We start from the raw sequence: 17,848 nt of genomic DNA on the forward strand, positions 1-17,848 counted from the left end.
CTTGGACAAGCTATGGTCATATAAGTGAACGTGGGAGTTGCAGCCCGTGGACAAAGTTTTATTTAATTCAAATTTACCAAATCAATGTTTCCATTAATCATTAATGCCAAGGCCAAAGAACCTGTTTCAAATAATTGCATACTATTGCCAAAACTAAGAACTGATTTTGTGAGCACAGAAGACCACGGATCTTGGTAGGACTGTCTTATTTTTTGTTTTGTGACTGCGAATGTCAGTGAAAGTGTAGTACTGTTTGAAACAAACTGTTCCATCAGCTGATTACATCATGCTCATGTCTTACATGACGTTTTGTTTTTTTCTGTTTCGTCCATTTTCAGGTTTTTATAATTTGTGTGTGTGTGTATTGCGTGTGCGTTGTTTTTTTTTGTTTCTTTCCTCGATGATTTGAGAGCAAACACATTTTTGGGAGCAATTATGATTGAAATTCAGAATTTGTTTTGCTACATGTGATGATTCATTACATATGTTGAAATAAATATTTCTTTTCACAATTGTCACATCTTGTTTTCATGAGTAGGGGCTTGCATTGCAGTGAGTCGGTATGTGTATACGTGTTGAAAATGAGGTTTATACCACAAGACTAAAGAATTCTAACCATTCTAATATAACGCACACACACACACACATACTAATCGAAGCAATCATTTATTATAGATAAGAACAAAGTATGAATAGCAAACATGAAAAAGTGTTCAGTATGTAAATGTTTCAATGATCAACAACATATTGACAAAGAAGAAAAAAACTATGCATAACCTTTCTTGAATATTATACACGCTTGGAAAGCAAATCATACACCTTTCATATTTTATAAGAATGTGCATATCACAGTACTGAGTAGCATAGATTAAAGAAAAACTTTCAGAAGACAAAAGGAGGTAACATATTAAACTTTTTTTTTTCACAGAATAAATGGAAACAAAGTTTTTCAGACCTGTAGTAGTTTGCACCTTGCACCCAAACTTAGCTGTGGCATCAAAATTTAACTCACTCAGTACGGCCAGTCCTCTCTTCTCCTCTACACAGACCCCTCGGATGTCCAGTGGGTGTCTGAATGACCCAACCTTTAGCTTCCGTCGTCAGAATTGTGGTATTCTTTGTCAACATTCACCTCTTCAGTATAAGAGCCTTCCGCTTGCAATATTTTGATGATGGTAATTTTGGTGAAACGCTGTTAACGTCGTCTCTTTCGCTGTTCGTATGGAGTTAATGTACATTGGGTGCAAGGACTGAAAACGCGGTGGGCAAGGAGTCAATAATTATACTGTGGTGACCTGAACTCAAGACAGATAACCATAATGCCAGAGAATCAACAGACAGAAAATATGAAAAAAAATACAAAAAAACTTAGCTGTATGAAGAGCACAGGAACAGGAGTCAAAATGGCTGCCGGAAAAAGAGGGCACTAGTCAAGGGATACACAGGGGAGGTTACCTACTTAGGTAGGTTATCGGCCGTAGCTACTTTCATTTTCTCCGCATCGGCAGGTAGTAGTTTGTACAGGACAGGAATGTCAGACCCCTGCTGGAGTCTGCACTAGTGGGTCATGGTTAAGTATGTGTAATTAAACCTAACATTAAAAACATTGGCACAAAAAACGAAACCCAAAGCAAAAGAAAAAAAACCCAAAAAAATGCCACCACACCCAGAACAAAAAACATAGTATTCTACAAACAGCTACTCCACTATACACCATCACTATCTGAATCTACAAACTCTACAATGCAACAAATTTAAGTACAATACTATGCAATGCACATGAAGCTGTGCAAATAGCACTTACATGTTTACTACGGAATTAAAAAATACATATATATATATTTTTTTTTTGCTGGTCATTTTCGGACACTAACCAAATGTGAACAAAATGAAACCTGTCTCATTTTTCTTCGAGACCTTAAATCTTATTTCACCACTGTAGTGTGCACAAGAAATGTTTGGATCAACATCAATCATGACATTCAAAGTCCTAACACTTTGTACGCACGCGCACGCACACACACACATACCTTGCCTCAAATCTAAACTGGTGCCTTTTCATCAACAAACATCATAGACTGAAGAAATAAATGCAAAATCAATGACTGAAAGACTTAGACATTTTTCATGTAGCACTTTACATTTGTGCTAAATACTGATTATCTTTTACTAGTACACAATGTATTACATGCTGAAGATCGCAAAAGAGAACAGTTGAACAACAAAGAAAAGGAAATATGGGGGAAAGGAAAGAGGAAATATGGGGAAAAGGAAATGTTGGAAAGAGAAAAATGTGGGGGAAAGGGAAAAATGTGGGGAAAAGGGAAAGAGAAAATGTATGAAAAATTAAAGAGGAAATATGGGGGAAAGGAAATGTAGGTAAGAGAAAATGTGGGGAAAAGAAAAGAGAATGGGGAAAAGGAAAGAGAAAAATGTGGGGAAAAGAAAAGAGAATGGGGAAAAGGAAAGAGAAAAATGTGGGGAAAAGGAAAGAGAATGGGGAAAAGGAAAGAGAAAAATGTGGGGAAAAGAAAAGAGAATGGGGAAAAGGAAAGAGAAAAATGTGGGGAAAAGGAAAGAGAATGGGGAAAAGGAAAGAGAAAAATGTGGGGAAAAGGAAAGAGAAAAATGTGGGGAAAAGGAAAGAGAAAAATGTGGGGAAAAGGAAAGAGGAAATTTGGGAAAGAGAAAATGTGTGGAAATGGAAAAGGAAACGTGGGGTGCATAAATCTCTGTGAACAGTAACATACCACAACTTTCAGGCCAGGTAATGCATCAATATGTCAGAAACACTTCTTGGTTAAAATATCTGTCCTTTTATTTGATAATGATTGTTTGTTTGGGTTTTTTAATCCAAATAAACTGCATCCCTTAATAGCCCCAGAAAATTGCAGAGCGTGGCACGTGTTAAAGGCCTCGAACTGAAGTGCAGCAGTTCTCCAACGATGAAACACACCAATGCAAAAAAAAAACTTTAGAAGAAAAAAATGTACCCAGTCATATTATAAGTAATTTCATAATTCGTCGTTCTTTCTCTGTCTCTGGACCTTGCAATTGGAATGAACTTCCTCTTTCGCTTCGTCAAGTCTCCACACTCAGCTCTTTCAAGTCTGGCCTCAAAACCCACCTCTTCCCAAAATAGCCTCCCCTCCCTTCCCTGCCTCTTCCTTGTCTTTAGTTTCTCCAGTTTTAGAGCTATGCGTGTGTGAGAATGACTGGTGTGAAAGCGCTTAGATTTGTCTATGCACAAGATTCAGCGCTATATAAGTACCATTATTATTATTATTATTATAACAATGATAACCAGGTTATCCTGTTCATCATCATCTTCATGAACATCACAGTGCTCAACCTTCTGTGCTGGACACAAACAATTTGAGAATTTTTATCTCTGCAACTTTGTCTCTGCAATTCTTTGTGTATTTTCATTTGGATGGACATTTTTTTTCCCCCCTCTCTTCTGTATTAGATAAGTGCTTACATGTATGTGGGTATCTTGATCTTGTGATCTCATGCAAACTGTGGGTAAGCGTCTCTTTCATTGTCTCCCCTCTTCTGAGCATTTGAATTTGTTGTGCATGCGTGTAATCATAAGGTTGTGTAACAGACAGTAAGTTTTCAGTAACTTTGTTATTACACTGTACTAATTCAATGTGTATGTCCAGAGCTTCTGCAGTTTCGAGCTTCATTGCTGACAAGCAAACTGACGACTTCCCACAAAATGCTCTTAAGCCATGAAGGAGGTGGTCACACAGGTGCATTTCATCAAAACTAAGCCCTGTGATCAGTGGTCAGCAACTGCATTATCAAAACAGAGCAACACACCTGTTTTCTTAATCAACCAGGTACATGCTTCAAGCTATCAGAAAAAAAAGCCAGAGCAACAATTATACAACAACAAAAAATATGGTTATCGTCGCAACTGTTTGACAGAAATGAGGATATACCAACAGATCTAATGCACCGTATAGACAGATATAATGCACCGCATGAACAGATATAATGCGCCACACACAGATATAATGCACCACAAAAACAGATATAATGCACTGTCATTGCAGAACTGATGAAAGGTATCAAGCCTTTGTTCTACCATGGTTTTTTGTTTGTTTGTTTGTTGTTGTTGTTTTGGGGTTTTTTTGTTTTGTTGTTGCTTGTTTTGTGTGTGTGTGTGTGTGTGTGTGTGTGTGTGTGTGTGTGTGTGTGTGTGTGTGTGTTTTCTTTTAAGTGAATGGAATAAATCGTAACAGAAAATGGAAGGCAAAGAGAGAATGAGTGATGGCTGCATGAATATGTATACCCATGGTTGTATCATGTTTGTGAATGGTATTTTGGTGTATGTGTGTGTGCGCGCACGCACGCACGTGCGTGTGCATGCCTTGGTGTATGTGTGTTTGTGTGTGTGCGTGTGTGTGTGTGGTGTGTGTATAAGCATGAGTATCTATGCATATGTGTGTGTATGTGTGTGTGTCTGCATGTAAGTGCATGCTTGCTACAGCGTGTAGATGTATGCTCGGGAATAAATCATCAGAAAGTGTGTGTGTGTGTGTGTGTGTGATGTGCGTGTCTGTGTTTGTATGTATGGATGACAAAACTAAGCAAAACTATGTGCGCAAGATTCATTTAAGAATATGTGACCGTACAGTAAATTAACACTGAAGATACTTTTAACAAGATCCAATACAGCAACTGAAACAAACCCTGACTGTCTTTTCTATTCACTTTTTTCCCAGCACCCGTAGACATAGATCACAACTGTAGTAATGTTAGTATGTGTATATTCCGTAATTGTGTAATTATGTAACGGTTTCATTCAATAATCTACATCGTCATTACACTGTGTTACAAAAGCTATAAATACTACATATTTGGCTGAAAAGATAACTGTACAATTTTCTTGAACAATATGAAGAGCAAATCAATAAAACCAACCACAATTTTTTTTTCTATTATCTATACATTTAAAAGAATAAAACAAGACTTTTTTTTTAAACACTATCGTGTGTGTGTGTGTGTGTGTGTGTGTGTGTGTGAATGGTTGTGCTTCTGTGCGAATGACACTAAGGATATCTAAAACTCTGTTCCATCTCTATCACAATCTTTTTCTTTTTTAATTTTTCCATGATAATTTTTCTAAGCTGTTAGCAAAAAAAACACACACACAAAAACACACAAAAAAGGCATTAATTCATCACTATTAGTCTTTACATGAATAAACATGAAAATTCTTACCAAGATAAATAAGAAAAACTAATCAAATAATTTTGTTTTTCTAACCTGTCCAAACATCAACACTATTTGTGCTTGCCTTGAAATTTGGTTTATTTTTGTGAAGCGCTAAATACTGTTGTTTTCTTACTCTGTCTACAATAATGAGACAGTCCAAATACCAACACATTTTGGGGGGTCAGCTTTTAACTTTGTTATTTTTGCAGAAGTGTCTAAAGACTGTTGTTTTCTTAATATTCTATCCCTGATAATGACATAGTCCAATTACCAACATATCTTTTGTTGTTATATTTCCAAAAGTGTCCAAATACTGTTGTTTTCTTAATACTCTGTCTGTGATAAACACCAATAAATTTTCAGGAGGGGGTAGGGGAGGGGGGTTAGCTTTTGTTACTTTTGACTCAAGAGTATAATTACCATATATATATATATATTTTTTTTTTTTTTTTTTTTTTTTTTTACCATGATGATTATCATTGACCCTCAGCAAGCTCCCAACTCAATCCCCACAACTCTAACCAGCAGCTTGGGGTGACTGGCCCTCAGTAAGCCCCCACCTCCACCCCTCTCACCAGTAGCGTGGGGTGACCAGATGGACGGTGCCACGACCACCCCTGTAGTGGCGGCGACGGTGACCAAACCCGAAGTAACGGTCATCGTCCATGTACACTATCTGCTGTGGTGCCTGGTTGATGATGGTCGTCGCTCCATGGGGCGTCTGAACAACTAGGAGAAAAAATTGAAAGAAAAAAAATTTTTTTTTAAAATTAAAAAAAACCCACTAAGAACAACAGTCAACATGGCTGCCGGAAAAAGAGGAAGCTAGACAGGGATACACAGGGGAGGTAACCGGGAGGTTATCGGCCGTAGCAACTTTCGTTTTCTTCGCATAAGCGGATAGTAGTTTCCACAGGACAGGAATCGGACTCCCTGCCGGAGTCTGCCCTAGTGAGTCACAGTAAAGTATGTGTAGTGAAAAGTAAAAAAAGTATGTTTATGCAGCATTTTCGAATCTCCCAAAACACCCTGAGATAGCACGTCAGTCAAGACACACAGCACACACACACAGTAGAAATGATAATAATAATTAGTCAGTGAAAAACTATTTATTTTGTAGCTACATCATTTTTTTCATGTGTAACATTTGGTTGGCATGTTATCCTTCTTGTTGAATGAATGTCACAACATGGTTTATTTTCTGTTGCTTCAGCAATCATAGATCTTAGTTCATATGTAGGGGTTATCAAAGTATAGCACATGCTTTTAAAAGATAATATATAAAACGTTTGAAGACATAATTGGACACAAAACAGAAACGCCAAAGAATCGATAGACAGACAGAAAATGTGAAAAAACTTAGCCGTATGAAGTGCACAGGAACAGGTGTCGAGATGGCTGCTGGAAAAAGAGGGCGCTAGCCAGGGGGACAAAGGGGAGGTTACCTACTTCCGGGAGGTTATCGGCTGTAGTACTTTCGTTTTCTCCGCTTAGGCGGATAGTAGTTTGCACAGGACAGGAATGTCAGACCCCTGCCGGAGTCTGCACTAGTTGGGTCACGGTAAAGTATGAGTAATTAAAAGTATGTTTATGTAGCATTTTCGAATCTCCCAAAACACCCTGAGATAGCACGTCAGTCAAGACACACAGCACACACACACAGTAGAAATGATAATAATAATTAGTCAGTGAAAAACTATTTATTTTGTAGCTACATCATTTTTTTCATGTGTAACATTTGGTTGGCATGTTATCCTTCTTGTTGAATGTCACAATATGGTTTATTTTCTGTTGCTTCAGCAATCATAGATCTTAATTCATATGTAGGGGTTATCAAAGTATAGCACATGCTTTTAAAAGATAATATATAAAACGTTTGAAGACATAATTGGACACAAAACAGAAACGCCAAAGAATCGATAGACAGATAGAAAATGTGAAAAAACTTAACCGTATGAAGTGCACAGGAACAGGTGTCGAGATGGCTGCTGGAAAAAGAGGGTGCTAGCCAGGGGGACAAAGGGGAGGTTACCTACTTCCGGGAGGTTATCGGCCGTAGTTACTTTCGTTTTCTCCGCATAGGCGGATAGCAGTTTGCACAGGACAGGAATGTCAGACCCCTGCTGGAGTCTGCACTAGTTGGGTCACGGTTAAGTATGTGTAATTAAAAGATAATATATAAAACAGACAGGTTGAAAGAGTAGAGCATAAAAAGAGTAGAGCATAATTGAGACTGTGGCTCATATGAGACTGATCCACATGAAGCATTGCGCAGGTCTGTTTTCTTCTGTAAGTTCTTAGTTTCACACACAATATATTTGACACTGAAGCCATGCAACAACAAATAACAGGGAGATGAATGAAATAGCAGTAAATGGTTTGTATAAATGGTATCAAATAATTGATTTGAGTTGGCATGATGATTTGCTCGATTTTCAGAAGTCAAGAGAAACGATAAAATTCATAAAACACCAGAACCATTGGTAAACTTTCACTGACCGATTTCACTTACTGGCTTGAAATTGTAGCATCAAGCACATCTTGTTAGCCATTTTGACATAACTGCATCAGGCATTTCTTTCTTTTAATATGTACTGGTGCAACAGCAGAGTGGATAAAGTGTCCAACCGTGTGAGCATAGTTCCTTTTTTCCAGGAGGTTATCGGCCGTAGTTACTTTCGTTTTCTCCGCATAGGCGGATAGCAGTTTGCACAGGACAGGAATGTCAGACCCCTGCCGGAGTCTGCACTAGTTGGGTCATGGTTAAGTATGTGTAATTAAAAAAATACATATATATGTATATATATGTGCATATTCCACACTTTCAGGACATTAAATCTGAGGGTCCCCACTTCGAATCTCAGTAAGAGCATCTGGTGGGTAAAGGGTTGAGATTCTTCCTATCTCCCAAGTCAACATGTGTGCAGACCTGCTAGTGCCTGATCCCCCTTCATGCGTGTACACACGCAAAAGATTAAATATGCACAATCAAGATTCAGTAACGGTAGGTTATGGAAACAAGAACATACCCAGCATGTACACCCCCGGAAATGGAGTACGGTTGCCTACATGGCAGGGTAAATAAACAAAACGGCCATACACGTAAAGTGTCACATGTCTGTCTGAGTGCATATGTATGCGTGCCTGAAGTCTGATTGAATGACACAGGAAATGAATGATGAACGCCCATCGCCAGCCATCAGTTGGCTCTACCCAGGTAGGCGACCTGTTGTGCAAATGACCCCCGAGTTTGTAAAGTACTGAGAGCATGGTCTCTGACCTAGGATAGATGCTACAGAAGTATCCATATCAGTCATTCATTCCTTCGTTTCTGATAGCGGACCTAGGATAGATGCTACAGAAGTATCCATATCATTCATTCATTCGTTCGTTTCTGATAGCGGATCTAGGATAGATGCTACAGAAGTATCCATATCATTCATTCGTTCGTTCGTTTCTTTCGTTCGTTTCTGATAGCGGACCTAGGCTAGATGCTACAGAAGTATCCATATCATTCATTCATTCGTTCGTTTCTGATAGCGGACCTAGGACAGATGCTACAGAAGTATCCATATCATTCATTCATTCATTCGTTTCTGATAGCAGACCTAGGATAGATGCTACAGAAGTATCCATATCATTCATTCATTCATTCGTTTCTGATAGCAGACCTAGGATAGATGCTACAGAAGTATCCATATCATTCATTCATTCGTTTCTGATAGCGCTAACAGGACACGAATGCTGTGTCAGTTTTCCTTGCATTCTCCATGTCCCATTTCACCCTTTGCTTCCCCCCTCACCATTCATCATCATCTTCTTCTTCTTCGTTCGTGGGCTGCAACTCCCACGTTCACTCGTACGTACACGAGTGGGCTTTCACATGAATGACCGTTTTTACCCAGCCATACTCTGTTTTCTGGGGTGTGCATGCTGGGAATGTTCTTGCTTCCATAACCCCACCAAACGCTGATTACAGGATCCTTACTGTGCGTATTTGATCTTGTGCTTGCCGTATACACACGAAGGGGGTTCAGGCACAAGCAGGTCTGCACATATGGTGACCTGGGAGGTCAGAAAAAATCTCCACCCTTTACCCACCAGGCGCCGTAACTGTGATCGGAGATTAGAAAGAGAGATAAACCACTCGCGGCAGGCCCCTTCTTACTGTCTATAACAGTGCTGAAGCCGTTTTGGGGCACACACGCAGTGCGGAAGGGTGGGGGTAAATCACCCTCTCCTTCCCCACCCTGAAGGAAACTAGTCGGTTCTGACGGTTCAGCTGCAGTAAAGTGAAAGTTAAGTTATGCCTGGAATTTCCCACGTGTAGTAAGATTCGCTGTATACAATGAAAACCGATTCATTTTTGCTTGGTTTTTAGCACGTTTGCATCTGCTTGAATGTAGATAATATAAAAAAAATAAAGCAGCTCCCCCCACCACCAACTCCCCCCCCCCCCTCTCCCCCTGCGCAATGTTGCACATGAGAGAGACAGTTGTAAATTATTGAACTGCATTTTCGTAACGCTACTTTTTCTTCACACTTTCTGGTTTACATCACCATTTCTTCAACAAATATATATATATATATCAAAACATAAAACACATATTCAGCTCTGTCTCTCTTCTAACATCTGTCTATACATACATACATACATACATACATGAATACATACATTCATAATTTCATATAGATCTATCAATATGTAAATCTAAATCTATCTGTATGTACATAATCATATATATAATTCATATATATACGAACGCTTCATGTTGCCCGAGCAGACCGTTGTATTGTGCTCTTTCTCTCTCTCTAAGTCTCTATCTCTGTCTCTCTCTCTCGGGAGTTTTACATGGCTGTTAAAAGCATCTACGATTCTGTACTTGTATGTGTTCGTGACAAAGGTATTTATTCAGACTTTTTTCAGTGTCCAAGAGGGGTTAAACAAGGTTGTATGCTAAGCTCACAGCTGTTTTCCTTTTTCATCGGTGAATTGGCAGTGGAGTTATCAAAGAAGGGGAGACATGGAATACAAATGATACCTGGCGCAACAGATTTGCTCTTAATGCTATTTGCTGATGATGTTGTTCTCTTGTCTGACACACCCATAGGGTTACAAAATCAATTAAATGCCCTTAAGCAAGAAACAGACAGACTACAACAAACAGTGAATCTCGATAAGACCAATATTATAGTTTTCCGCAATGGAGGTCATCTTTCGACTCGTGAAAAATGGTGCTGTGGTGATAGGGAAATAAAAGTAACCAATACATATAAATATTTAGGTATGTTATTCACAACAAAATTGAGTTTGACATCTGCGTGGGATGAAGCAAACAGAAAAGGGAAAAAAAGTGTAATCCAAATTATAAAATCACTCGGGAGACTGCGTTCGACTGACGCTTTCCCTTAGTTTGGGCGGTGCAAAGGCAGCACATGAATAATGAATGCGTCTCGCGGCGCAGGCTGCCTGGCTTCAGCAATTTCTGCAAGTGGTTTATCTCTCTTTTCTAATCTCCGCTGTGATTCAAACCCGGGACCCTCAGAGTCCAACGCTTTAACCGCTCGGCTATTGCACCTGTCCTCCCTCACCATCAAAAAGCATGCCCCTCACCTTGCGGAGGCGGGGTGCTGATCACCTGCCCAGCGTATCCCCCGTAAGGTATCCGCTGGTGCATGTAGCCCATGGGGACAGCAGTGCCCGGGTACCCTGGGACGGCGAACCCAGCTGTGCCACCCGGTGCTGGCATCGTCCGTGCCTCTTCCAGGGAGTACTGCCAAGCCCTGAGACATGGAGCAGGGTGTTCACTGTTCTGTGTGGAGGGATGTGGGGGGTGGAGGGGCTCGGGGGAGGGTGTGTCTGTGTTCAGTGTTCTATGTGTGGGTGGGGTGTGGGGGGGGGTCATGGGGATGGTGGGGGAGAGGGTGTGTCTGTGGCATGTGTGTGTGGAGTGTGCGTGCTGGGTGGATGTGTGTGTTTGTGTCATTGTGTGCATGGGTGTGTGTAACTGCGTGTGTGGGTGCGCAAGTGCGTGTGTACATGTGTGTGTGTGAGTGTGATTGTGTGTGTCTGCGTGACTGATTGTGTGCATGTGTGTGTGTGTGTGTGTGTGTGTTTGTATGTGCGTGTCTGTGTGTGCTTGTGTGTGTCTGTGTGATTGACTCTTGTGTGTGTGTGTGTGTGTGTGTGTGTGTGTGTGTGGAGAGGGGCTGGTATGTACATATATGCATGTTTGTATGCATTGTGCTTATGTGCAGCACGTGTGCAGTTTGCTGATCATAGTTTGGTGTCTATACATAACATTGATGTACTATATATATATATATATATATATATATATATATATATATATATATATATATATATATATATATATATATATATATATATATATACATATACATATATAACCATGTTTTTTGTAAAGCACCTATAGCAGACTTCTGGATAGTGTACTATATATGCTGGATAGTGTACTATATATGTATCCATTAGTATTGTTACTGTTACAACTATTATCCCCAAACAGTGATGGGTGCAACAGCCAAGTGGTTAAGCGTTGGACTTTCAATCTGAGGGTCCTGGGTCCGAATCCCAGTCACACCACCTGGTGGGTTAACCCTTTCACCACCAGTCAATATAGAGTACAGAATTCCCAGCCGCCGTGGCGAAGTGGTTAGGGTTCGAATCCCAGCGGAGGTGGGTTTTTCGGCCCGTGGCCGGCTCCTACCCAGAGTTGAGTGTGCTGTGGGCTTAAATGGGGAGACTGGGACCACACAGTCGAGTGTCATCCGCTTCAAGGATGCGTCTTTGGGTGTGTTGCTCTAATTACCTGACCAACACTGCAAGTGTCTGTATCTCTCGGGCCTGGTTAACGCCGGGATATCATTATGACAGGAAGCGTAGAGTACAGCCTTGTCACGCAGTCCCAAACCAAAATGGATCTATATAGCAACATCGTCATCATCATCATCATCCTCCTGCTCCTTCATCGTCATCAATATAAACAAAATAGTCTCAAAGTCTGTGGCCTTTCATGCCCTGCTCTCATGGTGACCTCAGTTTCGATACCCCTCCACTTCCGTGCTTGGGGTGAGTCCTGTCAATGTCGTCAGTGTCGTCAGATTCATGGGGGGCTGTTGTTTGAGGGACGTGGTGGCGGTCTCCACTCTGGGAGGGACGCTCACTCAGTCTGGCTCCGCGACTAAGCCATTATTGTCGTTAGTAGGGGGCTTAGTAGGTGGTGTCCTAAGTACGTTAAAACAGAACAGGCACCACTGAACACCACCGAAGTGACTCAGCAGCAGTGCAGGGTCTCCTCTGGTGTGTGGCCTCCTGTCGACCTAACATCGATGGTTCCCTGTGGACTGCCGACGCTGGAACTGCGACGGACGAACCCGGGTGTGGCTGTGTATGGGGGAATCTAAATGAGCGGCGTGGGAGTAATGCCACTGAAACGGTGCAGATGATGGGGCAGCAAAAAAAAAAAAAAAAAAAAAAAAGAATTCCCTTGTGGTATAAACACAGAAAAGAAAGAAAAATCGCTGGGGATTCCCTCTGTGATGTATAGAAAATATGACTTATCCTACCTACCACCGAACATTAAGAGCAGTAGGTTCATGGATAACAGACTAATGAATAGCCACCTTTCAGTAACACGGATCCTCTACCACGCCTGTGCATAAATGCGAGCTTGGTGGTGAAAGGGTTAAGGGTGGAGATTTATCAGATCTCCAAGGTCAACATACGTACAGACCTCCCAGTGCCTGAACCCCCTTCATGTATGTATACACTCGGAAGATCAAGTACACGCGTTAAAGATCCTGTAATCCATGTCAGCGTTCAGTGGGTTATGGAAACAAGAACATACCCAGCATGCCCCCCCCTCACACCACCCCCCCCCTCCCTCCTGAATAGAGTATGACTGCCTTCATGGCAGAAATAAATACGGTCATACATGTAAAAGCCCACTCGTGCATGCATGCGAGTGAACATGGGAGTTGTAACCCTTGAACGTAAATAAAAAAGAAAAAAATCCCCCAAAAGTCCTAACCTCATGTCATCGTCCGACTCGGCACACAGAAGCAAGTGATTTCCGTCCTTCATCTCCAGTTCAAACATGCAGGACTTCCTTCCCCTCAGGTCCTCTGGCGGAGCCGCTGATCGCACCTGAAGTCAAAGGCAGCAGCACAACTCGTAACAATATTAACAATAAGAAGAAGAAGAAGAAAACAAATTAAAATGTGTGGTGCTGTCAAGTGTAGAGATGCACTCTCCCTGGGGAGAGCAGCCCAAATTCCACTCAGAGAAATCTGTTGTGACAAAAAGAATAATACAATAACAAAAGAATCATGTTATCATATATATATATACGCATGGGCGGATAGTTTGCACAGGACAGGAATGTCAGACCCCTGCCGGAGTCTGCACTAGTTGGGTCACGGTTAAGTATGTGTAATTAAATATATGTTTTAGACAATCTGATCCTGGATCCAGATCAGACAGAAGGTGTCTCTTAGCAAAAACTGAATATTGACTTCGGTGACATACCCGTTACCTTTTGTCCGCAAATACCTGACACAGAAGTCATGAGCAGAAGAATAGATTACGAAATGAAATTCATCACCCACAGATGATCTCTAATTCATGGTTACAATTTTAAATAGTAGAACACATCCATGCACAAACACACACATTTGTACAAACACACACATATCACACACACACACACTCACATACATACACAGAGACTTGTACAAACATACACAAACGCATGTATATATACTACACACACACATACACACACTCTCACACATTCTCTCTGTCTCTCTGTCTCTCTCTCTGTCTATCTTTCTCACACACACACACACACACACAAACACACACATACACGGAGTTTACCTCTGACCCAGTTTTAATGTGCCTGCAAACAGCGCGCAGTATATAAACCTCCTCCGCACGTGAACTTTCCCGAGAATCAAAATAGCGCAAAAGACCGTCTCTGTACAGCGCAAACCAGTTCCTTTTCCACCTATGCAACACACTACCTGAAAACGAAAAAAAAAATTCTTTGTTTTACCTTTTTCGCATTTTCTCACATAAATTAAAATCTGACAAATTTATACAGTAGTGATTCAACATATTCTGAAATGTAGCTTGTTTCTCTCGTACAGATGCAAACACACACACAAAAATGCACATGTATAGATGCATACCCACATAATTATGCATATGCGTAAATTTACACACACACACACACACACACACAAACTCACAAAGAGTTACAACACACACTCTCGTCTCAGTCTCAAACTGTTCACAAGCATACACTTTTTTCAAAACACATAAACACATACCAAGGTTCCCTTATTCAAGTTCAAAACTGGAATTAGAACAAAATAAAGAATTATAAATGAGCTTTATCTTGTTCAAAAAAAATTTTTTAATTAAAAAAATTAAAAACTCACTCTGTCTGTAGAGCCATCCAGCCTTGGCAATATCAGTTCCATTTGCAGAGTTCATTGTCAGTCTTTTTAAAATCACAGTCTGTTGAAATCTGTACACACAACAACGATAAATATCATACATTTATATACATATATATATATATATACATGTACACACATTGTTATGCAAATGAGTAAGGCAAATAAAACATTCACATAGCTGGACTTCTCCATAGTATTCAACATATCATATCATATCATATCAATATCAAGGCGTGCAGGCCTGACAAGGCCTTTTGCCCGCTTGAAGTGGGGAAGAAAAAGAGTCCCCACATATGTCTGATGCATTTTTCAACATTGAGTGCGCAATGCTTGAAAAATCAATAAATATGTAAATGAGTTTTGTATTTAAAATTTTTCAAATGAATATCAAGATAATTTTTAAATGTATTCACTGTTCCTGCGGAAAAAACATCTTGTGACAAATTGTTCCAAACATTTGTTACTCTGTTAGTAAAGAAATGTGCAAATCTGGAAGTTTTAACTGAAACTTTAATAGTTTGTAGGAATGGCCTCTTGTGGCACTGTTCTCATTCAATCAAATCAATGTAAACAAAGAGTTTATAGTTCTGCTGTCATATAATCCATGTGTCATTTTATACATCTCTATTAAATCACCATGCAGTCTTCTATATTCTAAACTACGTAACTTAAGTGCTTGCAACCTACTTTCATAGTCCATATCAGCAAAGCCAATGATTCTTTTAGTGAATCTTCGTTGAACATTTTCAATACTGTCTGTATGTTTCACTAAACCCGTATTCCAAAAAACATTCCCATATTCTAAGACTGGCCTGACTAATGACTTAAATAATGGCACCATTATGTCTTTACTTTTACACTGTATGTTTCCAACTAGCATTCCGGTCAATCTATTGGCTTTTTTAATGGTTTCATTAACATGAACATCAAAAGAGAGACCAGAGTCAACAATGACTCCAAGATCTCTCTCCGATGAAGTCTCCTGCAAGACCGTACCATTCATATAATACTTATAATGTGGATTATTTCTGCCTACGTGTAAAACTTTACATTTATTGTTATTAAATTTAATTTGCCATCTATCAGTCCAGTGTACTAAATTATCAATACTAACTTGCAATTTCAATCTACCAACATCAGAATCTACTTCCTCATAGATCTTTGTATCGTCTGCAAAGATTTTCACAAAACAGTCTAGTATGTCAGGCATGTCATTTATATAATATACAAAGAGTGTGGGCCCCAAGACACTGCCTTGGGGAACACCACTACTCACCTTAACAGGACACAATGACTCAGTCCCTACTGATACGTACTGTGTTCTCTCATCTAAGAAGTCTTTTATCCATTCCAACAATTTACCACAAATACCGTACCCTTGCAATTTAGCAATTAACCTATTATGTGGAACTTTATCGAACGCCCTCTGTAAGTCCAGATAAATTACATCCATTGGTTTATTGTTTTCAAGTGACTGCATCCAGTCATGTACAGTATTCAACAACTGAGTCACACAGGATCTACCACTGGTAAAGCCAAACTGATAATCAGACAGTAAGTCGTTATCAATCAAATGTTTATTCAAAGTATCACGTATGAAACCTTCAAAAACTTTACATACAACCGATGTCAAACTTACTGGTCGATAGTTTCCAGGGTCTTGTTTGTTACCTTTCTTAAATATTGGTTTTACTTGTGCTACTTTCCATGCCTGTGGGATCTTACCATGTGATACAGTCTTAACAAACAGAATCTTTAAGGGGATAGCTAAACTATTATGTAATTCTTTTAGCAAATAAGGGTGTATTCCATCAGGACCAGTGGATTTATTTACCTTTAACTGTGAAAGTTTGTCACTAATAATCTTTTCTGAAACTTCAACATAATCTGTTGAAGCCTTGCATTCTGACTCAAAAGAAGGAACATTGGTGACATCTTCCACTGTGAAAACACTAGAGAAAAACAAATTTAGGACCTCAGCCTTTTCTTTGTCATTGTTAGTTAAAGTTCCACCAGGTGTTCTTAAGTTCGGAATAATCTCCTTTGGTTTAGTTTGTGATGCAATATAATTAAACAGTCTCTTTGGGTCACTTTTAATGTTCTTTGCAATAGACATCTCTTTTTCCTTGGTAGCTCTTCATAATATCCTCTTAACCTGATTTCGAGCACGTGCATAAGCATTATAATTTTCAGTCGTCCTGTACTTCTTATACCATCTGAAGGTCCTTCTTTTCAATCGTATCTTTTCCAAAACAGAAAGTGGGACAGTCTTTTTGTAACTTTTGTTTCCAGTCCAAAACTCTTTAAATGGCACATACTTATCTTGTAATTCCTTCAATTTATCAGTAATGCAAGACCAACACTCATCCACAGATTTGAGTTCCAAAGTCTCTTTCCAATTAATGTCATCCAATGCATGCCTCATTGTCTCATAATCACCTCTATCATAAAAATAGCGTCTGCCTTTCGACTTATCAGGTAGTTAGTCATGCTCTCCTCATCCTCATTCCAAATTATCATTCCAACTTGGAATTCTCTCCCAACCTCTGTGGCTGTGTCTTACTCCTTGGCATTCTTCAAGAGGGGGATTTCTCTCCCTTCCATTTTAGCTTGAACTTCTCCAGTGACTATTGCTTAAAGGATTGATGAAAGTTTGAGCACAATAAACTGTACTGGCCTCTTTAGTAATTCGGTCTACAAGGATTCTCCAGTTCAGGCCGCTAGTGATGTATACCCCAAGGTACTCAGAGCTGGTTGAGCACTCCTTGAAGTTGAAACCTTTCCTGTTGGCAATAACAACTCGAACAAGGACACTACTGACCAAATGATGCTGTAAATACGGTGTGAAAACTGACAGCACACAGTCACGACAGATACTGACAGATAGCAAAGCAAAAAATAATACTGTCCATTTGAATCAGACATACTTACGCTGGGTTTTTCAGTGATCCACAAACAAGAATTTACCCCACTCAAGATCTCGCAATATCAACAGGAAGTGTGTAATGTTTACGCCCGTGAAAGACCAGTTCATTGCGCAGGCGCAATTACGTCACCGCCAAAAGACTTAGGAAGGCTGTTTCACAACACACACATACATACGCACACGCACATGCGCTTGAGAAACTAGAAA

General features: G+C 39.9%; 1 protein-coding gene across 1 annotated transcript; it reads right to left on the reverse strand.

Annotated features, from left to right (window-relative positions):
* Positions 1-650: 650 nt before the first annotated feature.
* On the reverse strand, positions 651-17,782 carry LOC143275343 (pleckstrin homology domain-containing family B member 2-like). The gene is made up of 6 exons (XM_076579372.1): positions 17,647-17,782; positions 14,695-14,783; positions 14,129-14,274; positions 13,281-13,396; positions 10,841-11,010; positions 651-5,955 (listed from the first exon to the last, which is right to left on the reverse strand). Exons 2-6 carry the CDS (start codon positions 14,747-14,749, stop codon positions 5,798-5,800), a joined length of 645 nt encoding a protein of 214 aa, XP_076435487.1. The 5' UTR covers positions 14,750-14,783; positions 17,647-17,782; the 3' UTR covers positions 651-5,797.
* Positions 17,783-17,848: the final 66 nt, after the last annotated feature.

Source organism: Babylonia areolata, chromosome 30 (genome assembly GCF_041734735.1).
Source record: "Babylonia areolata isolate BAREFJ2019XMU chromosome 30, ASM4173473v1, whole genome shotgun sequence".
NCBI classification, from domain to species: Eukaryota; Metazoa; Mollusca; class Gastropoda; order Neogastropoda; family Buccinidae; genus Babylonia; species Babylonia areolata.

Excerpts from the sequence above, each read along its gene's own strand:
- LOC143275343 (XM_076579372.1), bottom strand. The coding sequence starts at position 14,749 with ATGAACTCTGCAAATGGAACTGATATTGCCAAGGCTGGATGGCTCTAC. Across the intron at positions 13,397-14,128 it reads ACATTAAAACTGGGTCAGAG|GTGCGATCAGCGGCTCCGCC; the intron begins GTAAACTCCGTG and ends CTTTGACTTCAG. Across the intron at positions 5,956-10,840 it reads CAGCACCCCGCCTCCGCAAG|TTGTTCAGACGCCCCATGGA; the intron begins GTGAGGGGCATG and ends TTTTTCTCCTAG.